General features: G+C 60.9%; 1 protein-coding gene across 3 annotated transcripts in view; it reads right to left on the bottom strand.

The window, feature by feature from the left end:
- The window catches only part of SDK1 (sidekick cell adhesion molecule 1), an 879,729-nt gene that overhangs the window by 49,936 nt on the left and 803,970 nt on the right, over positions 1–25,823 (bottom strand). For 2 of the 3 annotated variants that reach the window (XM_053894114.1, XM_053894113.1), the window contains exons 31-35: positions 24,838–24,941; positions 22,603–22,673; positions 14,957–15,092; positions 13,415–13,474; positions 11,389–11,490 (exon numbers count right to left, since the gene is read on the bottom strand). In XM_053894114.1, the coding sequence (XP_053750089.1) occupies positions 11,389–11,490; positions 13,415–13,474; positions 14,957–15,092; positions 22,603–22,673; positions 24,838–24,941 (473 nt within the window). The remainder of the gene's footprint in view (positions 1–11,388; positions 11,491–13,414; positions 13,475–14,956; positions 15,093–22,602; positions 22,674–24,837; positions 24,942–25,823) is intronic. The other variant, XM_053894115.1, reaches the window with a different exon arrangement.

Here is a 25,823-nt window from a genome sequence, read left to right on the forward strand (position 1 = left end):
AAGGAACCGAAGGTGGAGGGGAGCTAATCCCCCGGGAGCCTGTGTGCTGACTGCATACTTGATCATGTGAAGGTGTTATTAATTTTTCTAGATCTGATAATGGCCTCATGGTTATATATACACACACACACACACACACACACACACTATATACGTATGCACATATGTATGTGTTTAAGGAGTTCTTTTAGGGATACGCGCTGGGGACGTTTTTGAACGAAACGATACGATGTTTAAAAGAAAGGATAGGATGTCTGAGAAATGCTTCTGAGCCAGTGGGCAGAGGGCACAAGTGCAAATCCCGAGGAAGCAAGACCCCGCGTCGGTGCCGCGGCGGAGCGGGCGGTGGGGGCACGGGGGCGCGCAAAGCTGGCCCGTCTGCTGCTGGGTGTGCCGCAGGCTCCCCTGCTCAGCGGTGACACAACAAACAAAAGGGAGAAGGTTCTTGAATTCAGGAAGAGCTTGGCCGGGAAGGAGAGGCACGGGCAAGGCCCCGGGCTCCGGGGAGAGACTCTAGGGTTGGAGCTCTTTCAAATCCACCGTGTGGGGACGATGCCTCCCTCCCCCCAGGGGAGGACCCGTCGTCTCTGCACCCAGCAAGCACGCCAGTCTCTGTAAGGCGTGAAGACCGCGCAGCCAGTAAGGCTTGACCCTGAACAGCCACGCCCCGTCAGAGGTCACAGGCCAGGCCATCTCTCTGCCCAGAGTGTGTGCTGCCCAAGGGCAGGGCCTGCCTGGGCCTTTCCCCCTTCAGTGGCCTCTGGAGCTGCCGAGCGAGTGGGCGCTCGGCCGAGAAGTCTCAACCCATCGCCAATATGGTAATCAGACAAATCTCCCGAGAAGCCGGCCGAGGACTTGGACTCCGGATTGCACGATGTTTGGGATCCTTTCCAGATACAGCATTAGGCATTCAAATATTCTCCATAACCTTCCTACATTGATGGAAATTAGGTTATTAGAAATGTCATTTATCTACCAACATCTCCTGGGCCTCACGTCTGCTAGGAAAGGCAGCAATCCAAGGCGGGGAGCTGCATAGGGAGCCCGTGGCACGGGAGAGAGGCGTCCAGGATTGGGGGGCCAGGAGATGCTCACTGTGGCCGGAGGGGTCCCAGGGGCCTGTCTCAGGAGCAGATTTTATTTTCCCCCTACAGACAGTGGGGACCCACTGAGCGGTTGAAACAGAAAAGTGATGGGATGAGGGTGGGTTGGGGAAGGATCACCCACGCAGGGGTATGGAGGGTGGGGTGGACATGGGGATTCTGGAGGCTTCCACAAGTCCCTGCTGAAGGGCTTTCAGTCACACCTGTGGACACAGTCCGTGTCCCTCGCGGCACTGCAGCCCTGCCCAGGCTCTAGGAGACTCCTTTCCTGCCCTCTGTCCCGGGAAGCTTCTCACTGCACAGCCAGCTTGGTCCTCATGGCCCTCCTGGCTCAGCCCTCCCCTCCCCTGCTCAGTACCCTATCCCCTGTGTGCTTGCAGTGGCTTTATAGTTAACACGGCTGCCTGGCTCGGTCATCTCACTCCCCTCATGGCCTCTGGACAGGGTTTCCAGGGAAAAGGGATGCTGAAGACTGCCTGGAGGAGGTGGCAGAGGGCCAGGACCGTACCTTGCAACTCTCCCTCGCCTGGGGAGGGGAGGGGCAAGCTCTTAATGTCCTCATCAACATCTGCCCAGTCTGCCAGCGTCAGGCACGGAGACACTGGGGGAGGCCCCTTGGTGGGGACTCTCCAGTCTGGACTCGGAGGCAATGGCTCATCAGGTGTTTGTGCATCACGGGAGCCCCAGAGGGTGAGAAGGAGCCTACGGAGCCGCCTCCAGGCCAGGTGAGGAGCTCTGAGCACCTGCTGCTCATCTGAGAGCCACGACAGCGATCCTGCCTGGCGCGCGGCAGGTCTCGTGCCGCAGCTGACGCCCAGGCCACAGGTCATGACAGCCCGCGTGCAAGCTGTGCCTCCACCTACACACGGCCTGGCCGACTGGCAGACCGGCCGCCGAAGCTGCCCGTGGTTTCCATGCCGTCATGAGCCTGCGTTCCACGAGTAGTAACCTGGAGATCCCGCTGCACGAGGACGAGATACCGTGGGCCCGTGAGACGAGACCTCTGCACGAGTACCGCTGACTCTTGGCCGCACAACCGTCCGAGGCCAGGGGCGCTCGGAGCCTCCGCCTGTCCCCTGGGGTTCGAGACCAGCTCTGTCTGCCGCTAGGGGGAGCCACAGCAGCGAGGAGCCGCGAGACTGGGCTCCCAATCCAGCCAGCAGTAATTAAAAGCTGACAAGAAAGGTGGTTCGCAGCTAAGTCTCTCGTGCTCTGAAAAGGAGCAAGGCAGTCGTTCCCAGATTCCCTTCAGTCTTGTGACGCGACACACAGGCTCAAAGCCACCCGATGGCACCTGAAACAACCCAACGACTGCAGTGTGGGACCGTCTGTTTTCCCTCTTCAGCAAAAGGTGTCCTGTTTCAGTCAAAGGCCCCACACGGGGCACTGCTGACCTGACCTCTCGTGGGCGCTTCCCACCGGGCCCAGGAGAAAGTCCTGACTCCCGCTTTTGGAGACAGAACCTTGCCAGTCCTTCTTTTTCCCAGAGGGACAACTGCGGTGCCTGGACAGCCAGGTGGGCCTGGGACTCTGGCTGCCGTGGGCACAGTGAGGACAAGCTGCTGGGGTGTCAGGGCTCCCAGAGATCACCCTGCCCGGACCCAGTCCAGGTGACTCCCAGGGTGCAGCCAAGGGCAGGGCCGCTCCAGGGAGGGAGGGGGGCGGCGAGGGGGAGAAAGGTCTGCCGAGGGAGGATGAGCTCCGTGACTCCTCGGGGCACTTTTATATCCGTTTGGAATGTGACACACGTTCCGCAAAAACCCGGCAGAATTTGTCAAAATGATGGCAAAGTTCCTAAGAATGGCTGAGAAGTTCTGTAGGACAAAAAACAGGACGAGCGCCACTAAACAGGAAGAACGCGTAATAAAGGGGGGGCGGGCGAGGGGACGGCGGCACCAGGGCATCGGGAGGAGAGGTCACGTGGAGATGGTGGGATCGGAGCGACGTCTCCGAAAACCGACCACTGAGAAGCTCACTTTGACCAGGCACCAAGGCCGATTCTGGAGGCGTTAGGGGGCGTCTGGGAAAAATGAAACCGTGAAAATCTGGAAGACAGTCTAGCTACACGCGGGGCTCCTGGATGCAAGCGGTGGTCCAGCGCGTCCAGGGGCCCGACACACAACTGGAACGCAGGGAAATCAGCAACGAACAACAGAAAAGGGAAAGCGTGGGCCACCAGCAGGGTGGAACGTGACATCCCTAATGTAAACGGAGCCCTCACACATCAGCCCGAGAACAGGAAGCCGGTGCGAAACGGCACCGCCTACAGTCACGGGCAGTTAATGGCAGAGCAGTGACTTACAGGCCTGAGGACTGAACAACAGTGACACAGATTTTCTCCTAACAGACGAGGCAGGACCTAAATGTGGACGCAGAGAGGCCACGAGACCCACATCCTGGTCGCCACTAAGCGGGGTGTCAGTGTGTTTAGGTTCCTCCAAGCAAAAATCGCTCATGTCCTTTGAGCCAGGGGTTCTGCTTCTAGCGTTTTCCCCCAAGGAGAGAACCAGAGAGGTTTTAAAAGACTGGCAGCAGTGTTCACAGAGGGTTTGTTTGAGACCGTGAGGTCCTGCACCCAGCGCCCCATGCCAGCATCCCCCGTCGGCAGAACAGCAGGAAGAACCCGAGAGGTTGTTTGCGAAGGTCCCCTGCCAGCTGGACCCGGCCCGGGCCTGCCCCATCGGTACCACCGGCCTCGTTCAGGGGAGGCGTCACCCATGCAGCAGTGAGCCCCGCTCGCCCGCTCCCCCAAACCCCTCGCACAAACACACCATTCACCAGATCCACGCGTGACCTGGCCAAAACCACGAGTCCCAGCTCCTTTGAACCAGCTTGCAGCCCCCAAGCCTCTCCTGTGTGGAAATTCTGGAGTCCCCGCTGCTTCCGGCCCCAGGAGGGGGCTACCGATGCAATCCCAGACCCGGTCTGGAGCCACCCCTTCCAGACCCCGATGCAAAGGGCAAGATCTGGAGAAGCCTGGGGAGGCTGGGAGGGGGCTGGGCCCAGAGACCCTGCGACATCGGCTGGACCGGCGGGGCAGAGAGGACAAGTGCACTCTGAGCGTCTGAGGGCTCAGCGGGCGTGGAGGGGTCTCCTAGCCTGTCCCGAGCGGGAGCACGTGTGGGCTCCATTCAGCCTCTGTGGATGGGCGGGCGGCACACATAGGTTAATTCGCGCACGTCCGCAGGAAGGTGCCGGGGCGCTCACGCAGGGAAGGAGACGGAGCAGCCAGACTTGGGAGCGCATGTGGCCTCTGTGCCGGGGCACCGGGACACAGGGGCTGCACCGGCCCGGCGGCCCCGACCCGACGGGGACGGCTCTGCCTCGGGCCTTCGGTGTGCCGGGCCCGTCTGCAAGTCCACGGGGATGGGGAGGCTGGGAAAACCAGTGCTGGGCCCTCCACAGTCGAGGCAACGGAACAGGAGGCCCAAGAGGAGACTTGAAGGTTCGGATGAATGTCCCAGCTGGGCCCCCGCTGAGCTAGTGCCAATAGCCCAGCTGTGTCGCAGAGCAGCCCCCACCCCCAGGCACCACCGGGCCTTCCCTTTCATCTCTTGTCCCCCAGCAGCGGGAGGGCCTTGGGAGCGGGCGGTGCTTCGGGCACTGGGGTCATCCCATTTTACAGGATCGAAAACAGAGACCGGAGTAGTAACCACCCAAGGACCTGCCTCGCGTGCTCCCCCACACGCGTGCCCTCCTGCTCTCCTCTGTGACACAGGGCAGCTCCCGAAGGCCAGAGGGGCTGCTCAAAGCTCTGCAGGGTTTCGACTTTGCTCTTGGACCCTGGCAGAGAAGCGTCCGTCCGGGGCCAGTGACACCGTGGTCAGGCCAGGGGAGGGTCCCGGGCCTGGTGGCTGGACCCCTCCTGAGCCCGATGCCCATATGCAAAAGAGACGGGTGGCTTTCCCCCTGCAGGACGCCGTGGGGCCTGAGCTCCCGAGCCCACCCTGCCCAGAAGCCCTCGGAAGCAGTGACCCGCCAACATCTCTGCACGGCGATCTCTATGATGGCAGCTTTTCATGGCAGGAAGTGAAAGGTGAGGCTGACCTTGTGTTTCCTCCCCCGGAGCAGGGCTGCTTCCCCGAGAGGCTCCTGCACACGCACCCCTCCCCTCCACGGCAGCCCGCCTCGCCCCAGGCGCCCAGGGCTCTCCTCCTCCTGCGTGTCTGGTGATGGCTGGAGCCCCGATGGGGCCATCCGACCGCACACCCGGGTCACAGTGTGCGCCCGGCCTCTGTGGCCTCTGCAGCGTGCCCCGTGGTCCTGGAGCCAGACCGCGGTCTCCGGGCCCACGGCCAGGCCCTGAGCATCAGGTGTGTCCGGGCCGTCAGCTCAGGCCCAGGCCGAGCACTTGGCTGCCTCAGTCACTTTCTGGGCCAGAACTGCTCCCGGCCGACATCTCCCCGTCAGGGTCCCACTGGGTGTTCTCTCCTCTGCCATGACCAGCTCGGCGCTCTAGATGGGCTCGCGTGAGTTTGGAGAGGGACTGCGTTCTGTCTTTAAAACTGGGCGGAGGGGCGCCTGGGTGGCTCAGTCGGTTGAGCATCTGACTTCGACTCAGGTCATGATCTCGGGGTTCGTGGGTTCAACCCCGTGTCGGACTCTGTGCTGACAGCTCGGAGCCTGGAGCCTGCTTGGGATTCTGTGTCCCCTTTATTTCTGCTCTCCCACCCCCCCTTGCGCTCTGTCTCTCTGTCTCTCAAAAATAAACATTAAGAACAAAACGAAACTGGGCCGAGGCTCAGAGGGGAGGCAGAGCTAGAGGCGGTCAGGAGCGGCTCACCTTGCCCCACCCCTGAAGGGCAGGTGGAACGACAGCTGTCCATGCGTCCCTGGACCAGGGCGCCAGGCCAGGAACCTCTCGTTCTTCAGCCTCACCGGATCTTCACCATGACCCTGTGACAGAGGCCTCAGGAAATCTAACCCCAATCCACAGGGGCTCTCGCAACACCCCCTGCCTCCCAAATAAGGCGGCTCGGTTAGAGCCCGCCAGCGGCAGGGACGGGCTGCAGCAGACAACAGCAGAGCTGAGCGGGGGCTGCTGGGCTGGCGGGTCGGGGCAGGTGCCGATGGGCTGAGGGGTCCCCACGCTGTGAGAACGAGTGCCGTCATCCCCCTTTCCTGGCTGCAGGAGCGGGAGGGTCCTCTGCTTCCACGACCCCCACCGTCACAGGGGGAGCAGGTGCTCCGGCCCCACGGGTCAACCCCAAGCGTTCATGATGGGATCACTTCTTGATCAGAGTGGAAGAGGATCTGAATGGAAAGCCCTGGGCTTGGTTTGGGGCCAGTCAGGTCTGCTCTGCTGAGTTTTGTGAGAAGCCCTCATGGTGTCGGGGCTCCTGGGCTTCTGTCCTCCCTGAACGAACAGCGGCCGCGGGGCAAACGGGAGCTGGGGCTTCCCAGGGGAAGCCTCCCTCTGGGACCTCCACGCGTGTCCCTGACCCGGGGTCTCCGCCCTCTGGGGCTCCGCCTGCTGTCATTTGTCTCTGGTGTCCGTGCCTCTGACCTGGGCTGCTGGTTCCCACCACCCCCACGCCCCCCCTGCCCCCCCTGCCCGCCCACAGTGCTCTAGAGTACTGCTGTGTTCCAGGCAGTGTCCTGAGGACGTTGGGGTGAATCGGACGGGTTCTCCGCTCCGTGGGGTGCACAAACACAACGCAGATGGGCAGTGCAGGAGGCTGTGTGTGCAGCATGTTCTGGGACAGGGTGGGGAACACGGGGTCTGCCTGCAGAGACGGGGAGGCAGCTACTCCCCCGAGGTGCAAGCCCCGAGACCGGGCTGTAGGAAGGCTGGGGTCTTCCCGGGGACGGGAGGCGAGAGCAGGGATTGTGGGAGGCAGGGCTGGTGTTCGCTCTAGGGGAGAGTGGCCTGGGAGGCCTGGAAATACAGGCAGGGGCTCATGTGCCCGGCCCTGGCCCAGGGCAGGAGGGCAGCCTGATCCCGCAAGTGGGGGCCCATCTGTGAGTGCCACGTGTCTCGGAGGCCAGGATGTGGGCTCCTTTCCGGAACCGAGGACACAGAGAGGGGCCTGGAGATTCTACTAGGGACGACGGGAACAGCAGCCATGCCACGGCATCCCCAGACGGGGCTCTGCACCTCTCCCAGGGAGAGTTCTGGCCGCTTGGCAAACTCTGCCACCAGTGCTATGCACCCTGCTAGAGTGAGCACCCATTCCCCTGGGGATCCTCCCTCCCCTTCGGTCCCTGTGCTTCAGGTACAGATGATATCGCCAGCTTTGCGGACCTCAGGCCATTGGCCACAGCGTCTGGTATGCAGATGGGTCATAAGGGCAGGCTCGGGAGAGCCAGTGGGTTTCCCCTGTGGGTGCTGTTGAAGGCAAACTCCCTTCCTGCTCCCTGGAGCTGCAGGGCCACTGAGATGAGAAGCCTGCCCAAGACAGGAGCAAACAGGAGAGTGGAACCAACAGGGGACAGCATCCAGCTTGTTAGGATGCTGGATCCAGCCATGCCTGAACCCGTATCCGGGCTCTTCAGCTGTTTTCTGTTACGTGAGTTAATAAATGATTCTTTCAGCTTAAGCCTGTATGCCTTGGGTTTTTATCTCCTGCAAACTGGAGTCCCTGCTGATGTATTATCTTTATCGATTTGTAGTGCCCAGACTCAGAAATCAATCTCAATGAGAAATTTCCTCAAAATCCCTTGTCTCCGTGAAATGAAACAGACTTGAATATTATACATTTGGGCTAGACTGAGACCTTTTGACTCAAAACATTGCTTTGCAGATGAGGCCCGGCAAGTCGAGTGTCTGACCCAGGGTCTCAATCATCTGTTCACAAATACTGACCGGTCCTGTCCGTCACATTTCGCAAATTCATCCTGTGGGCGGGACAGATGAGTCAGGGGCAGAACCAGCATGAGGACCCAAGTCGCCTTAGTCTTAGCTCACAGTGTTCCCCTCTGCTCCGTGATACCTCAAGGCTGGGCCCAGAGTGCTTAAGTGACTTGCCCGTGGTCACACAGCCAGGTACAAGGGATGGACTCCCCTGCGGCCCCAGGGCAGCGAACATGAGCACCGAGAAGCCTGCTTCCCTGTCTTCTCCCCCGAAATACCAAACGCCCTCCCATTTCATCACCTGGGGTTGTGGTCCTGCTCCTTCCCGAGTCCCGAACCTTAGGGCCCAAACCCTGGTCAGTGCCCGTCTCCCTCCGACACAGGCAGGCAAGTCTCACCCTTTCTCCTCCGGGGTGCACGGCACCCCCTCTCCTGGTGTCTGCCCGCCCTCTCTGCCTCTGTGTTGTGTCCTCGGGAGGCTGGAACCCACATTTTGGTGGAAGCAGCAAACACACAACCTCCCTCCCTGCCGTCAGCCATCCGAGGTCGCGCGGGGAGAGCAGACCTGTGGGGCCACGTGCCTGGGGGTTTTCACGTGTGGCTCCGAGGGGAATCCCCTGGCGCAGAGCCTGGACCTTGGCACTTAGGGGGCTCGTCTGGTCCCTATCCCCGCTGTCTGCCCGGGGGAGGGAAGGGGTGGCCTCCCAGCACCCTGGCTGCCCGCTTCCCAAGGGTTCGCTCCTGCACCCTGCCTCGCTGCCCTCCCCTCCCCTGTGTCAGGAAGAGTGCTCCGTGGAGAAGCATGGCCACCGCACGAGGGTGCCTCGGGCAGCAAAGGTACGGGGGTCACGGCAGTCAGGGGCAGATGCCGCCGTCACTCGTCGCTTTGCTTCAGGATGAGGCATCATGGATTAGCCCTGCCCCCCACTTACTCCCGCCCACCCTGAGACACGAATTCCATCCACTTCATGGCAGCTGATGTGGGCACCTCCCGGTGCCAGGAGTCCCTGAAGTTGCTCTCCTGCCTCATCCTCATGGGAGTTTGGGGGCCTCTGTTTGCAGGACAGTAAAGGCGTTCAGGTCCCCTTTGGTCCTAAGCTCAGGACGAGGAGCATCTTGAGACAGTTGGTCGTGGTCCCGTGAAGAGGAAGCCAGGCCAGTCCCATCTGACAAGGGAAGGCAGAGGTATTCGCCGAGCGCCCAAGGCCCCGGGCACAGAGGGAGAAACGTGGAACTCTTTCTGCGGGGGGTGTCGGAGAGCTTTCTGGAGAAGAAGCCGCTGGAGCAGGGTCCTGGGCGGCAGGGGGAGGAATCCAGGGCTCCGGGGGAGCAGTGCTGCACACACTGCATATAAGTCCGCTTGGGGACTTTAAAGCCCTTCTTGGTACGTCCTGCACATGCCCTTGGCAAGACAGCGGGCTCTCCAGAGCGTGTGCGTGGGGCCAGATGGCCCTGGAGCCCGGGCTCGGTGGCTAGAGCCTCCCTTTCCTGGGGGCGACGGGTCCAGGAGGCTGAGGCCGGGCGAGGTGGGGAGACAGCATGGGGCGCAGGTGCGTGAGGGGCGAGGCGGGTGGCAGGACTGGCCTGGAGGGAAGAGCTGGGGCGGGGACCCCTCCCGGAGAGGGGAGCGAGACAAGGGGCCCGGGCCCCGCCTGCGGCCTCCTGCCCACCAGAGCCCGGTGTCAGCTCAGCGCCGCTGGAAAATCCCCGTGAGCCATTATTCACAGAGGCTCTTCTCCCAAAACCCAAACGGCGGTGACAACCCAAGTGTGCGTCAGCGGATGCAGAGAGAGAAAACGCGTGTGCGCACAGTGGGATACTCCACAGCCACGAGAAGGAACGAGGTGCCGAGATGTGCTACGAAACTCGAAAACGCGTTCAGTGTAAGAAGCCAGGCACAGGAGCACAAACATCGTGGGATTGATTCCACTCGTATCAGACACTCCGTACGGGCGAGACAGGCTTCAGTGGGGGTGGTGGCGGAGGGGGGGGTGGGCAGAGGAGAGGGGAGGGACCGCCGGATGGCGAGGGCTCGGCTCTGGGAACACGGGGCTCCGCACACGGGTGGCGGTGAGGGCGGCCCAGCATCGTGAACATGCCCCAGGCCGCTGAGCGGCTGGGACGGCGGAGTTTACGTCGTGTACAGCTGACCGCGGCCCAAGACAAGCCGACGGGCCACCACGGCATAGAGCGCGGAGCTGGGCTTCCGGCCCGTGGTGACGCGGCCGGCCGACACGGCTCCCGGCGCCCACCTGCCTCCCTCCCTGGCCGCAGCCCTTTCCCTGAACGTCCGCCCTGGTCTCTGGGTTTAAGGCTCTGCCTCTAGCGACCCCCGGCCGGCCTCGGGTGCAGCTAGAGCCAACGAGGGGGAGGGAGACAAGGGGCCCGGGCCCCGCCTGGGCAGTTCAGGCACCACCGATCCCAGCTGGCTGGCCGTGCTCTCCCTCTACCCACCCGCCTTGGTGACCCACGTGGTCCCAGGTGCCAGAATAGGACTGGAGCCCCACGCTTACAGGCGGCGGGTGCCTCGTCCCCTCCCTGCCCGTGCTCCTGCCTGGCCTCCATGTGCTCCTGGGAGGCCAGGGGCGTCTGCCCCGAACTCCGACTGCCCAGCCCCCGCACCGTCGGCTCTGAGGAGCCCGTGGGGACAGATGTGAAGAGAGGCCAATGGAACCTGTGCTTCAAGCATCTCTTTCCCTCATCCCTTGCTTGGCCTTTCCAGAAAAAGCCTGCCAAGTTAGGCCCCCGGCGCTGCCATCTACCATCTGCCATCTGGTTTATGACTGTAACCTCTCCGAATTTCGAAAGGTCACCTGACGCGTTTCTGTGGGCGGGCCCAGTGGCCGGACCTCCCTCTCCGAGCCTGGGGCTCTGTGCTCAGGGGAGTTCTGGTGGTTCCCGGCCCAGAGCACGGCCCGCTCACTGCCCCCACAGATCCGAGCCGGGTTCCCCCAGCAGAGGAGGAGGAGAGCGGGCAAGGGCCCTCGGGCCGGAGGGGAGGCAGGGGACGGAAGCCCGAGCCGATCTCAACGCAACACGATGCCTCTACAGAAGGGACAGCCCTTGAAACAAACTCAGGATCCACGTCTTATCTAAAAGGGGTACAAGCAACGATCCGGGTGGCTTTCCGAGGCCTGAGATGGGGCCATTGGCAAGAGGTCGGGCTGAGGCCCAGCCAGGGACCGAGGGCGACAGAGTACAAGCATCCCCTGCAGATGCCAAGGTCCCCACACGCCCGGATGCCCATGTAGGCCGCAGCCTGTCTCCCCTGGAGCACGTCCTGGTGAGCGGGAGGGCTCCAGATGCCAAACAAACCGTCGGGCCTGGAAGCAAGACTGGGAAGCATCACCCCGGCCGTCGGGACTTTCCAGCCCTCGGCAGATCCCGACTTGCCCAGCGGTGACCTGGAAACCTCCCGTCCGCCAGCATCACGCTTGGCGCCCGAGAGCGCCAGGCCAGGCCTCTCGGAGCTCAGGGGCGCTGGGAACTTACCGGCCTCGCCGACAAAGACCTCGACGGGCGCGCTGGCCGGGCTCTCGCCGATGATGTTGTAGGCCGTCAGGACGACCTCATAGCGCCGGTATTTCTTCAGATCTACGGGTCAAAGGAGACAGCGGTCAGCTCGCCCGGGCCCGGGCCCATCTCCCCGCCTGAGAACCACACCAAGGGGGCGGTGCCACCCGGGAGTCGCGGGGGCACGTCACGAGCGTTTCCTTCCTCCTCCTTCCCTGGCCCGGGACTAAAGGTCACCCTGTGCAGCAGCAGAGACCCGTCCCACTTGCACTCAGGGTAAAGGCAGCAGCAAGGCCCCCTTCGGAGGAAAGAATCGAGGTGACAGAGTGTGACGTGGGCTTTGCCGCTGGGTCCAGAATCTCTCTGTAAGAACCGACGGAGTGAGACCCTGGCGGTTAAAAAGGAAGTACATTGGCCTCGGAGTCTTTAACAACCACATCCTGGGAAGAGAAGGGTGTGCGAAGCCACGTATATAGGATTACACAGGGCACGCGGCCAAAGCAGCCGACCTTTGAGGCAGAACATTCTGGAAGGTTCTCCCGCTGGTGGATCTTGTTTCGTCACAGCCTGGCTTTCCTGAAGCCCAACGTGCGGGTCTGACCCCCTGAGTGAGTGGTGACTTGCGCCAGGCTTCGCATCGTGCCTCCTAGCGAGCCGCCGGTCAGCAGAGGTTCGGAGCCTCAGGACGCCGAGTTCCTTCCACCCCGGCCTCACAGAGGTGCCCACCCGGCCCAGCAGGGGCCTCTCCCCCACCCTCAGCCTTGCCGAAGCCCTGATGCCTCGGAACCCACCGCCGTAGCTTGTTAGTCTCCACCCCGGGACCGTGGGGCTCTTCAGTGTTACCTGAGACAAGCCAGGGCGTATATGGACGGGGTGTAGTGGGGCCCCTCTCTTGCTTCAGAACCCAGACTGAAAAGGCCGGAGCGAGGTCCGGCCGGGAAGCCTCATCTCTGGAACCCGGGCCCCATCTAACCCTCTGAGCTGATCCTCAGCCTGGGACGTATTACATGCACACGGGGAGCCAGGTAGTAGATGGGGACGCGGGGCAGATGACAGATGATGGGGTGTGTTTGGGATGCAGTGTGGAGGAGGAGAAAATGGCTCGCCCGAGGCCTGCCCGGGCACTACTGGGATGCGATGGGATGGCACTGGTAAGCCCTGGGAGAGCGCCCCCCTTGTACCCACATTCCAGTCCAGGGAGGCTCTCTGCACGGAAGGGGGTCCCATCGGGGGCCCCCTCGGCCCCACATTTGGACCGTGAGACCCTCTGAGGACCAGGAACACAAGGACAAGTGACGTGGTGCCACCAAAGGGAAGGGGCGATAGACAGACGGATGGCCGACATGGGCTGAGTGCACGCGGTGGGGCGCCGCTCAGCCTTGGGGAAGGAACAGTGTCTCGAGCAGGCTCCGGCAGGGACCGAGCTCCAAGGGGAAGAGGACAAGGGCTGTGTGGTTTCGCTCGTATGTGTCCCCGAGGGCTCAGATGCAGGGACAGAAAGTGGAAGGTGGGCGCCAGGGGCCGGGTGGGGGGACGGATGTCCAGTGGGGACAGGGTCTCACTGTGGGAGAGAAAGGAGCTCTGGAGGCTGGCGGTGAGGGGCGCACGGTGGTGGGAGCAAGCTTACGGCTCCTGAGCCTCACATTTCCCAACCGCTAAGACGGTAAATTTTATGGATATTTTACCACAGTCAAAAAAAGGGGAACAAGAAAAGGCCACAGGGAGCCAGACGGGAGATCTCGCTCAACCCGACTTTCCTTTCTGTCCCAAAGTCAAAGACCCGCTGTCAGGAAAACCCCTTCCCAGCCTCGGTTTCTAGAAGTTTCCTTTCCTGTCTCCCTGATGGTTTTGGTGTGTTGGGAACAGCGTTTGAGAGGGGAAATTCCAGAAATTAGAGCCGTTAATCCAAGCTGCTTTTCACTGGGTCCACCGAGAGGCCAACTGGCGCTGGCCCCGGCCTGCCCCGCGGTCACAGCCCCTCCTGCTGAAGGCGGCGCGCACTTACGTGTTAATTCATACGTCGTTAACGTGGAGCTGCTGTTCACGGTCTTGAAGCTGCTTTGGGCTATTAGGGGCAAGGCAGAAAGGCAGTTAGCACGCGGGGAGCGGTTATTGCAAATGATGGGCCGTGGAGACGGAGGGGACGGCGCCTCGCTCGGCAGCCGCTGTGCCTCCCACGCTGCCCGTCCAAGGGCCACAGAGACCACTCTGCCGTCTGAGCACTTCCTCGGGGCTCACCAGGGCAGGGGGCTGGGGGGGGGGGTTGCCTGCACTTCTTTCTTCCTGCGACAGCCAGGCGCCCGGCCCGTGACAGGTGGGGCCTGCGCTTACCCTCTGATTAAACGCATCGGATTAGAATCTGCCACAACAGCACAAACAACACTAGAGGAGACGGGAGACGGGAGACAGGCTTCTCCCAGGGTGCCGACTCTTCCAGACGCCCCGCGGCAGGTATGGCTGTCGGCCTGCCTGCGCTCAGGTAAGAGCCCCGCTCTGTCTGATGCGGGCCGGCAAGCCACAAACCAAGAGCACAAAACAAGGACCCAACCACATCCTGGCTCCTTTTATTTGGTTGTTTCGAATCTGCTACAAAGCCTAGGGGGGACGCTGTCTGGCCATCAGCAGGGAACACCTGTGGGGTGGGGGCGGGGTGGCCAAGAGCCTGGGCAACAAATGCCACTGCTTCCTGTCAGCACCACGCCTGGGGCAGGCAGCCTCGAGCCGCTGTGGGTCCGCTTGGTGGTCGGTGGCAGACAGCGGGCATGGGGTCCCCAAGCGGCACGCTCTGCAGCCACAAGGAGGTTGAGGGGCCAGAAGTACCTTCTGGGACACCATCTGGGGGACGCCTTCTGACCCCCTTCTGAGAGAGGAGGATGGGAGAGAGCAGCGGCCTTTCCAGAAGTTCCAGAAGCTGCCTCTGCCGCTGTTGCATCCAAGTCCTAGCCCGAGCCAGGGGTACCGGGAGCAGAGGTGAGCAGGCGGATGGGCCCCGGGAGAGAGGAGGCGCCACTCCACGTGAGGGCTATGTGTGCACCGAGGCCGGGGAGCCCCCTGACCGGACCCCATCGGGCAGCGGCCAGCGGCGCGATACCCCCAGAGGGCCCGGCCGGTCTCCTCCCTCCCGGCCACACCCCACCAGCCTGACGCACCAGGGGCTTGGGTGAGGCCGTCCAGGAGCCCCTCAGCTCTTCCCGCCTCCTGACCATTTAGCTTTGCAGGGGCCCTTGTGAGTCACGCCTTCCCTGGCATGAAATCCGTCTCCGGGGCAACCTATCTCCCGGGACTCCTGCTCCTCGAAGCCTCCCCGGTTACCCTCCCCGTGGAGTTTTCCACCGGCCAACACCTCTCTGCATGCTGGGGCTGCTGCAGGGACCTGTCCGCCCCAGTGGCTGCGTTCACCGGAGGCAAGCGGCATCTCCCCTGGCCCTTCAGGGCATTTCCCACCATGCCTTGCATGCAGAAACATGCACACTGGTCACCCGGGGCCCTCGCTGCCCGCCTGGGAGCGCGCGGCGGTGCCTCCTCCGGGAAGGGGAAAGCGTCTCACCTGTGAGCTCGGCCCGTAGAGCCGAGGGCGTTTTGAGCGTCTTGGAGGCCGTGGCTGAGGAGGCCTCGGACTCCAGCTCCCGGTAGTAGATCCGGTATCCCTGGAGAAGGCCGTTCAGGCTCTCGTCTCTTGGAGGCTGCGAATACAGCACGGTCAGCCCACCGCAGGGGTCTGGCGACCTCTGCTTCAAGTTGAGTCAGCCAACAGCACTGGGCGGGGGGGCATCACTGATTCAAACAGGCGGCTCTTGGTTATTTACGAACAAAAGGGCCAGTGCCACATTCACGCAGAGGAGCACAGGGCACCCTGAGGCAGAGGGCCAGGCTGTGGAGCCTTCTCTGAGGGCCCAGGTTTTCTGGTGCTGGTGTGTGGGCACCGGGCCTCGTGACCCACGTGCAGCCTGTAGGAGCCCCCGTGGGCAGGGGACCACGCCCAGGTCGCAGAGGGGCGAGGGAGCTGCCCGTTGCCTGGTGAACCCGGGACTCACGAGAACTATGCATGCAGCCCGGCTCTGCCTCATCCACGGGCTGACCCCACCCTGTCCCTGACGGCCACCCGGGCTTGTGGCAGCCTCACTGCCCCCCACCACAGGCTGCTCTGCATGCCAGGTCAGCCCCACTCTGCCCTGACTCAGACCTAAGCTGGAGCCCCTGGGCGTCCCCCCCCCCCCCCCCCAGCGTCTGCTGGCATGTGACGGGCCCAGGGTAGGCTGGGTGCCCATCGCCCTTCAGACACCCCGTGGAATAGGAATGGTGGTAAGACAGGCCCTGGGCTCAGAATTTCACCCGCACTGGGATCCGCTTCTCAGCCAAGGCCCAGCCCACATTCTCCCTCCTGTCAATTTCTGTCGACTAACGAGTATGGGGACGGCTGTAGCAGCCATCGTGCCGGCCAGGGGGCCAGGGGCTCTGGTTCTGGTGTTTCCTCTGGGATAGTCAGCAGATAAGGACAAGAACCACCCAGGCTGTGGCCAGACAGACGGACAAAGGGCACCCCAGGACCCCTGGCTGCAGGGTCACGAAGTCTGTTTGGGGACAGGGACGCAGGGCGATTCCCCGTGACCCCTACACAGGCACTGTCTATAAGATGTCACCAGCGCCTCAGGAAACACTGTCCTGGTCCCAGAGTAGAGGCCACAGCTTTGTTGTAAGAAAACCCCATTGTTGTGGTGGGTTGAACTGTATCCCTCAGAAAGACACATTGGTATCCTGACCTCCATTACCTGTGGATGCTTTCTTTGGAAATAGGGTCTCTGAAGATGGTGAAGGTAAGAGGAGGTCATATTGCAGTAGGGAGGGCCCCAATCCAATGACTGGTTTCTTTTTTGGAGGGCAGTTTGGCTTTATTTATCAAAGTTTTCAATGCACGTGCTTTTTAATCCAGTGATTACGCTCTTAGAAATCTACCCTACATAAATGTTTGCAGATGTGCAGTCCTGAGTCCTACAGATACAAGCTAAGGGTACCAGTCCCCCCAAACCCCAAAACAAAGTATCTCTGGGTCTTTTCAGTGACACCCAAAGACAACAAGACGACCTTCAAGCCTGAAGGTCACTGGCAGCAAAACTGCTTGCTGATGTAATCGTGCACTTTGGACTGATGAACAGGTATTACGATGGTTAATGCACACAGGGAGCCTGAGCGTTCAACATTATCTACTCAGTGAAGTTGAAGACAAAGCATATTTTAGGAAGCAATTTAGAACCCAGCAATCATTTGACAAATACTGAGACGACACAAAGGTCCTTATAAGAGGAGAGAAATTTGGACACACAGGGAGAGCCTCGTGTGTGCAAGGAAGCAGAGACTGGAGTAGTGTGCTGTGATATCGTGACCCTCAAGAAAAATATTTGTTCCTTCAGAAGGACAAAATCTGCTTCTCATATACATGTCTTTGTCCAGAGCGACAGAGGTGTCTTTTGTCATGTGAATGAGGCGACACTTGGACCTCACCCAGGGAAGTGTGATCAGAGGGTGGGAACTTTCCGGGGGGAGCAGGGGGGACCTTTCCCCCCGACTTCTGGGGAAGGGAGAGGGACCGGAGGTTCAATCAGTCGCCAATGGCGACTATGTAACGAAGCCTCCATAAAACCCTAGAAGATGGGGTTCGGAGAGCTCCTGAGTCAGTAAACATGCTAAGATTTGGGGAGAGGGGAGCACGTGGAGAGAGCCTGGGAGCTCCGTGCCCTCCCCCACACCTGGCCCTTGGCACCTCTCCCACCTGGCTGTTCCTGAGCTCTACCCTTTCACAATAAACTGGCAGCTCGTAAGGAAAATGCTTCTCTGAGTTCTGGGAGCTGCTCTAGTCAAACCCGAGGAGAGGGCTGTGGGAACCTGACTGAAAGCCGACCGGTCAGAAGCACAGACGATCACCTGGCACTCGTGACTGGCCTCGGAAGTGGGGGACAGCCTTGTGCGACCGAGCCCTTATCTCGTGGGACCTGATGCTCTCTCCAGGTAGAATCAAGTTCAATTCCAGACACCCTGCCGGTGTTGGAGAATTGCTTGATGACGTGGGGAAGCCTCCACACACACGCTTCGGTACTGGATCCAGGAACGCGTTGGCGCGTCTACAAGCTAAGGACCGCCAGAGGTGTTGGCAGCAACCGGAAGCCAGGGAGGAAGCTGACGCCTTGGCTTTGGCCCTCTGGCCTTCAGAACCGTGTGAGAATTCGTTTCTGTCATTCGAAGCACGCGGGGTGAAGTAACATGTTGCGGCAGCCACAGGACATTAGCACATCCTTGCCCCCGAACTCTCTCAATGCAATTCTTACTGTCTGAACCCAGGGACCAGAGGGATTCGGATGCTCTGATAATCCTGTTCCATTTCAACCCTTGCTACCCACAACCCAAAGAAACCAGGCAGATTTGGAAGATGCAGTATCCTTTTGTCCAGACTCTCCAACGGCATAGCTCACAAGCTCACGTAACTCATAATGATGTAGCTAGCCACGGCATACACGCAGGCCTGTACCAGAGGGACACGGCGTGCCCGGTATATTCAGGATGTTTTTGAACACGAGAGAAGCTCGCGTTAATTCACATGCAGGCTGCCTCCCTCACAGCCCCAGTGTGACAGTGACAGCTGACAGCTGCAGGGGTAATCTGACCTCTGACCTCCGCAGGAAGGCTGCAAAGGCCCCAGGACCTGACTGTGCAGGTGCACAGGCCAGAGGCACAATTGCTTGAGGGTAATTCGCTTTTCATGGAGAGAGAAGCCGGGGTTTAGGGAGACTGGCTTTCACTTGCCACAATTATCAACGAGCAGGAAGTTGGGAGTTCGGGAAAATAAGTGTCCTCCCTGGGGACCAAATGGGGTTCTCCAACAGGCAGCAAATACCCCGCCCACCGCATCTGTGTCCACACACATCCTGGGCTGGAGGGAGGAGGGGAAGGGCCGAGGCCACCCATCCTGGGCGCACGAGCATTTCTAGCCGAGGAGGAGAGGGTGGTCTCCAGGTGCGAGGAGAGGGACCCAAGCCCACGTCCCACGGGCACAGCTGCTACCCGCGACCGGGCAGGACCCACGTGTGGCAACAGACTCACTGGCGGCTGCTCCCGAAATGCCCTGGCGCGGCCCTCCCTGCAGGAGCCATCTGGGCTTGGGGAGGGGACAGGTGACCATGCAGCCCGGAGGGTGGCCTCCTTAAGGCTGCAACAGGTCCTGGCCCCACAAAGGGCAGGCTCCATGGAGACTCCGGGGTCTGCCGCACGGGATGCTGAAATGGGTTTAACCACATTTTCTATTCCTGGAGTCTGGAGTAAACCCATCTGTCATTTGTGAAAGAGGCCTCTACGACTCTGGATGTCCTGGGAGGCATCCGTAGGGCAGCTCCATGGGACACACAGAAAGTTCCAGAAGCCATGGGCTGAGTTCAGGCTCTGGAATGGAGTCTTGGCTCCTAGCGGTGTGGGCCTGGGCCGGTTGCTCAACCTCCCAGGCTCAGTCCCGTATCCCTAGCAGGTGGAAGCCTGGCTAGACGGTGCGCGGAGCCTCCTGTGACTCTGACCAGAAGGTTCCCTTTCAGCCACAGACCTGCTTTTCCAGCCCTCGGCCCTGACCACACCGCGCCCGTAGTTTGCGATTCCACGCGGACTGGAGGCAAGGCCACGTCTGCGTCTTTTCCTTTCTATTTCCCCGCTGCACCTGTGGCAGGCTCTGGTCACAGCAGGTGCTCGCTCCGTGCCTGTGGGAGCGAGCGGGGTTTGCTGACGTCCCAGATGACCCCATCGATGGTTAGTTTCATCCTGGACTGGCCGCCTGTCTGGGAGATGCTGGGGCCCAGGAGGCCCTAGGAAACCTGGTTCCGACACGCCTCCCTTTGAAGCCTGGCGCCGAGTGCCGGTGGCTGTCACACCTCTGAGCCTTTGCTCTGTCTGTGCGTGATGCCCGGATGCCCATCCCTCTGCCTTCTACCTGGGGTGGGGGCAGGGAGCGTTCATCCTGCAAGACACAGCCAGAAGCCCCCTCCCGGCCCCCCTGACGAGGGCCGACTGCCCCCCTCCACGTCTTCCCATGAAGGCGTCATAGGGCTCATCCCGGTAAACAGAAGGTCCTCGAGGTCTTGACTCGGTCTTGTCTTGTCCACCCCTGAGTGCTCAGCACCCTATGCAGGAACCGGTCCTCTGCAGGCGATGGAGAAAAGGAACAGAGCCAAGATACATCCTGAGGAGGCCCCACTGCCCGCTGTCCAGGCGGGCTCACCGTCCTCTTAGGAAGGCACCTGTTCCAGCACGGAGTCCACCCTGTGCTGAGTCCAACGTGCACGATACGGTCTATCGCCTAAGAGGGTGTTTTTCTGCTCAAAAACGGCCTCAACCTCCACTCAGAGAAGTCTGCGGCCACACGAAGCCAACCGCATTTGAGTGACAGACTGCAGGAGCCCCCGGAAGTTTCAGAACAGCCAGCCTAAGTGCTGCGACCGATTCAGAAGCGTGTCTATTATGAGCTGCACTCGGTGTGGACACAATACCATCGCTGTCTAGAATAGACGCTCAGATCCTTAGATTTCAAACAGCACTGGACCCCATGAAAGGCAGAGATCGATTATCCTACCAGGAAAAATCAAACCTGACAGATTCGACACAGGGGCCACTCAAGTGGGTCAGCAGCCTTGAAATTACAGGCGGCGTTCGCATTTTTAAACAAATTACTGGGGGAAAAAAAGGGTTTACAGGTGAAACGTTTCATTTGGAATGCAAATCTATATTTAAACGGAGTCTCTTTGTTCTGTTCGCTCTAATTTAGTAAATTACTCATAATTTTAATTATACTTCAATTGCCTGGCAGTTGACAGGCATTTATTTCTACAATACATCGTATTGACCACCTCCTGCTCTGGGCTTCTGGCAATTAGTTTGTTCCACTGGGCTCTGAACAGGGACAGCCGATGGCCACACATGCCAAGTTCCTTTGGTGCAGCTACCCACCATCCACGGAGCCGTCCAACCGCAACCGAGGGGCACGGAGCCCCGCGCGCTCGGGGGGGGGGTGGGGGGCAGGACGGGGGGCCAACAGCCGCTGTGTAGAGGTGAGGGTGCACCCCAAGCCTCAGCGCAGCCTCGATCGTAAAGGAGCCCACCTAGCGCCTGGCAAGCCAAATGGCGCGTCTACGAAGAACAAGCTCATTTTCTGGTAGAATTTAGCACAGTAGACAAGACCGATCTTTTGGCTGACTGAGTTAGTGGAGAGTGGGAAACAGAAGCTCCCGGGACCTTGCGTTGCCATTCTGAACGTCTCCCCCCCACCCACCAAAGGCCCTGCTGCAGCCAGATGTGTGGACACCTAACGGGGCTCGCATCAGAGACCTCGGAGATCACCTTTGACCTCCCGGTGTTACAGAGGAGGGGCCTGGAGCCAGAGATGCCTGTCGGGGTCACGGCGGTCCCCCCCGCGAACTGGGGTCTGCAGACCAGAGTCCTTTGTCACTTAGCCGGGGCTCCGTGATGCGGTCCACGGAAGCAGCTTCCCAGAGGCAGGCCCTCCGGTGAGGCCGGAAACTACAGAATGCCACAGCGGCCAATTTCCACTTTCACCGGATGACGTCTGGAACTATCTCCTGATCACCTTTAAGGGTTCCCTCACCCCTGGGAGGTGTCACTTAGCAGCAGAGAGTGAAGAAGGGCCCACAGCCGCTCTGTCAATCCCTGGAGACGACCGCGTGCTTACTGGAACCCAGGCTACGGAAGTCCGGCTCTCGTCCGGGGAGAGAGGCTTGCCAAGTTCCGCCTGCATGGGTCTCCCGGCTGTACTCCTCAGTCGTGGCCAACGTGCACGTGGGTGGTGCTGAGTGGCCGCATGTGGGGAGGCAGCGGGAATCTTCGGCGGTCAGGAGCCACCACCCGAGAGTTCGGGAAGTCCCTCGCGGCTGGCGCCCACCCCCGACCCTGGTGTTCCAGGGCCTCCCGACTCGGTGCCTCTCTCCCTCTTGCTCCTTGCTGGGCTCCAGCGTGCCCCGTCCCAGCTGCTGGAGGCCGTCCACTTAGGACAGGTTCCCCGAAGGTCACCTCTGCATTTCCCCTCTCCCTCCCCACCCCTGCCCTTCATCTCCACCCTTTCCAAAGGAATCCCTTCCAGCCCTCCCTTCGTGCCAGCCTCTGCCCCCAGCAAGGCGCGACCTCTCTCTCTCTCTCCAGGGCCACACCCAGGCCGTGGCCTCCTCTCGGTTCTGGCGTCACCTGGGTGCCTTCACCTCCAGACCCTCACACCGGCCCCTCTCCTCCTGCCGGCACTCTCCCGGACAGTCCCCTCAAGGAAGAAGCCCACGCCGCACAGACCCCCTCTGCGGACCACCGGTCAGAGGCGGACCTCACCTCACTGCGTCCACGAACACAGACCAGGGCACCGGGCCCCACCTCCCTACCCCACGACCCTCGGCTCCAGGCACTGCCCTCCCCCTCCTCAGGACGGCCGCCCCATTCTGGCCTCAGGAACCTCCTCATTGGCCAGAGCTCCCACGATGTGCTCACCTCTGCCCTGGGCCCCTGCCCGGCCCGGCTCCAGCCTGGCTCGTGAACCCGACCCCCTGCCTGGCTGAGCCCTCTCCCTCAGACCTGGTCGGTTCCTCGGCACTTTCCCCTCTGTTATTTTTGTTCTCGATGCACGGTGTTGTTAGCAAAAGCACCGAAATTTTCCAATTTGGCAAAGAGAGGGCACAGTGTCCTTTCTATGTCCTAATACAGCGCTGTTTAGCGGCCCAAGATTATTTGATTATGTAGGATAGCGTGCCTTCATTTGACTCACTGTTCTCTGAAGATTCAGACCTGGGAGTAGGGAGGACTCCCCGCGGGTATCTTGTCTGGTTGCAAATGATTCTCGTAGAAAAGACACCTCCACAGGCTATGGTTTCACTGCCCTGTGGGACGCCACCCAGTTCTGTACGTGCCATGGAGGCCTCGCTGGGCCACCCTTCTCCAGATGCCTGGAACATTCCGCCCTGACGCTGGGCACCAGCCCTGCAGTCCTGCTGGCCCTCCCCGGTGAGCTGCGTTCAAGCTCATTCCCACACGCGTGGCCATCAGGGAGCCCCGTGCACTGCGGCCCCGTCTGCACGCCAACCAGGCTGTTTCCTCTGACCGGCGACCCTGACGAGGGGCCCGGCCTCCGACAGTGGCGTAGGAAACACCCTGTGATTCCCTGGCCCTTACCCGCCACTGGATCAGGACGGAGGAGGTCGTGTGCGGCGTCACCGAGACCGAACTGGGAGGCTCTCCTGGAACTGGAATCCAAGAAAGAAGAAAGCCAGGGTTAGCTGGTCCGGGCTGTACTTGGCCGCCGTCCTGGAGCCAGCCCTCTCCTGGTGCTGGCGAGGACGCAGGGCCGGGGCCTGGCCGGGGCTTGGGAAGCGGGCCAGCCAGCAGCCCCACCTCCCTCCCTTCCCTGTGGATGCCCTTCCCCGCCCAACTGCAAACGGGAAAGAAGGGACCGGAGAGTGCCCTGCCCTTACCCCCCAGGCGGACCCACACAGAGACGCAGGGCGCGTGAGGCTCTCTTCCCTGGGAACCCTGCCCGGGGAGCCTTCCTGCTGGTTCCACATCTTCTCAGGGGCCTGCACCACCTCCCTCGGGGAGAGCCATCAATTTTTTGAGGTGCGTAGGTCAGAGTGGCTCTGAACAGGACAAAAGATCGGGCCAGGCCAGAGTGCTCCCGCGCTCACGCACGGATGTGACTATCACCGAGGGGTGTGACTGCTAGTGGCTGAGGGTCGTCTGCCCGTGGACGTGGACCTACACGCTGGGAACTAAAACCCTGCAGCTGTCCGCCAGGTCCACCGCTGTGAGATCCTGAGGCCGTGCGTTAAGTGTTCACGAATGGTCACTGACTGGAATGATTTAGGCTGTTCTCCCCACCCCGTCCCACGTGACTAGCCAAATCTGGGTCCCCGGGTCACCTGCTCTGTGAGCCTGCTCTGCACCTGCCGGGGCACCCAGCCCCTGGGACATCAGCCACACCTCCAGCCCCCCATCCTGCCTTCTGGGGAGCTCTCTCCACCCTGCTCTCTGGCCTCTTGCTGGTCTGTCTTAAGTCGGTGGTGACCCTCATCCAGCTTTCTGGATCACACCCGATTACAATTTCAGCCCAACCACCACAGTAAGAGAACGTTTCTCAGCAAACCATCCACACGTTGAAAACCCCCGCCCCTGGCCCAGGGCTCCCAAGCCCTGGAGTCTTCGAGTCTCAGCAGATCTGTGGTTCTGGAGACAATACAGTGCAAACACAATGCGAACCAACTGCAAAGAGAAAACTGCAAATCTCAGAAGAGGAAGACAACAGGACAGGTGCCTCCAAAGAAAAGATTTAAATATCAAAGGATTAAGACAGGCCTTCGGGAGCCTGGAAGAGGCCCCTGAATGTTTTTTTCTTTTCAAAACAGGCCAGTTCTGACTGAGCCCCGTAAGGGAGGCCGCGGGGTCCTGCTCACTGGCTTGCAATTTCCTGAGACTCCCTACAAAATCAGCTTGCTCTATTTGCTTCTTTTTGCCAAGAATTAATGCTTCGTCTCAAATAGCACCTGAGTTGTGTAAAACTAAGATTAAAATAGGAGCCAGAGAGATGACCAGCTTTTTGAGGGGCCTGTTCAGGCCGTGGGCCCCCTGGGCGTGCTTCTGGAAGGGTCCCGGAACCTCTCTGCCGGTCCTCCAGGGCACCGAGGCCGCATGCCGGTGAAGCTAAGCTCCCAGGCTATAAAAGAGGAAGACAGAAACTCTGGGAAGGAACCCAGCGCTGCTGCTGGGCGAGCGGAGGGCTCGGGCTTGCGGCCTGGGACGAGGGCTGCAGCACTGAAACCGGGCCTGACTGCGGGGGCGGCGCCCCCGGCGGGACCTACACCGATGTCGCGGCTCTGGCCCGGGCCCGGCGGGATCCGCACATAAAATCACACCAGCTCTTCAGCCCCGCTCCTCCGAGGTGGGAGGGAGCGGGTCAAGACCGCCTGGAGCTTTTAGGGGACCTCGCCTCCATCGCTTACCGGTGTGCTTTCGCCAAATGGCAAGACTGGGGAGTGGTTTGTGGATGAGAAAAACACGGGGACACCTCCGAAAACCCAGCCGCCCTTCGACATTTATTTTTAATGACTCCATAAATTATTCAATTTCTGGGTTGCTGATGGGTCGAAGAGGTTTGGAAGCCAATCAAAGAAACCCCCGTTCCATCTGGAAGCCCTTGAAGTCGGCTTCACGGCCACAGGCTGTACGGAGAGCTGGGAGCCGCGTGTTGCTGACTGAATTCTACTGCTCGCGCCACCGCCCTCCCTCCCGCGGGTGACCCCTTCCTGGCTCCAGATGAAAGCGGGGCCGCTCTCTGCAAGCCCGTGTCCTGGTGCCCACAGGTGGCAGCCGGGAAGGCGCCAGCGTCCGCACCCGCCGGGGGCCCAGCCGGCTCACCGTCTTGCAGCGTGGTGACGGCGTCCGTCTCCGCACTGAAGTCACTGTCCCCGATGTCGTTGGTGGCTTTCAGGCGCAGCTTGTAGGAGGTGAAGGGCCTCAGCCTGAAACACGGAAGAAGGCTGAGTCCTGAGCCCTTCCCCTCTGCCCCCTGCCCCGGGGCTCCGGCAGGAGCGAGGGAGTGAGTCCTGCCCGGGGAGGGGCCCTCAGACTGCCAGCTCTGCCTGCCTGGGAGGGATTTCCAGACAGGAGGGGAGCCCGGAACTCCCTGGCCGGGAAGGCGGTTTTGCTTTGGGCTCCTCCGGCGGGGGCGGGGGGGAACCACCTCCTCCTATAATTAGACCCTTTCCTGCAGAGGAAACCAGTGCTCTCTGAGGGACTCGCAATTCTTCAGGAGGAGCTAATTACCACATCCCTCACACCATTCAGAGCGTGAAACCGGTCCTCCTAACCACATCCTTGCTCACCCGTACGTGTTCCTTTGCGCAGGTCGGCGCTGGCCGGGCCCCCCCTCCCCGCCCCTCATCCCTGTTTATGCAGCCGGACGCGGCACCAGCTTCGCCCCGGTTAACTCCACGGCAGCCCTGTGGGGCGTATTCGTGGTGATTCCCGTTTCAAGGATGGGTAAATAGAGGCCCAGTCCCGTTAAGTCCCTTGCCCGCTGCCAGAGGGCTGTAAATGGCCCGGCCAGGGCTGGAGGAAGACCTTGTCATGAGGCCACCCCGTCCACTGTACCTAAGACCGAGATAATGCCAACTGTCCAAGGCGGGGAAACGTCCCCTCCCAGCCCCCGGCAAGGATTTACGGCACACTGCTGGCTGCCACCTCTGGACCACCACCGTCCTTTCTTTCCTCCTTTCCTTCCCCCACATCGAACAGTTCCGTGCTGACGGGGCTGGTGTGCTGAGCTCCGTACGTCGCCCAAGACTAGGACTCAGGACAAACTTCTGTGCAGAGGACACTGTCTTCGTCTGGTCCTCGGCTGG

The sequence above is a fragment of the Panthera pardus genome, unplaced genomic scaffold (assembly GCF_024362965.1).
Source record: "Panthera pardus isolate Hobbes unplaced genomic scaffold, ASM2436296v1 HiC_scaffold_4, whole genome shotgun sequence".
In the NCBI taxonomy this organism is placed as follows: domain Eukaryota; kingdom Metazoa; phylum Chordata; class Mammalia; order Carnivora; family Felidae; genus Panthera; species Panthera pardus.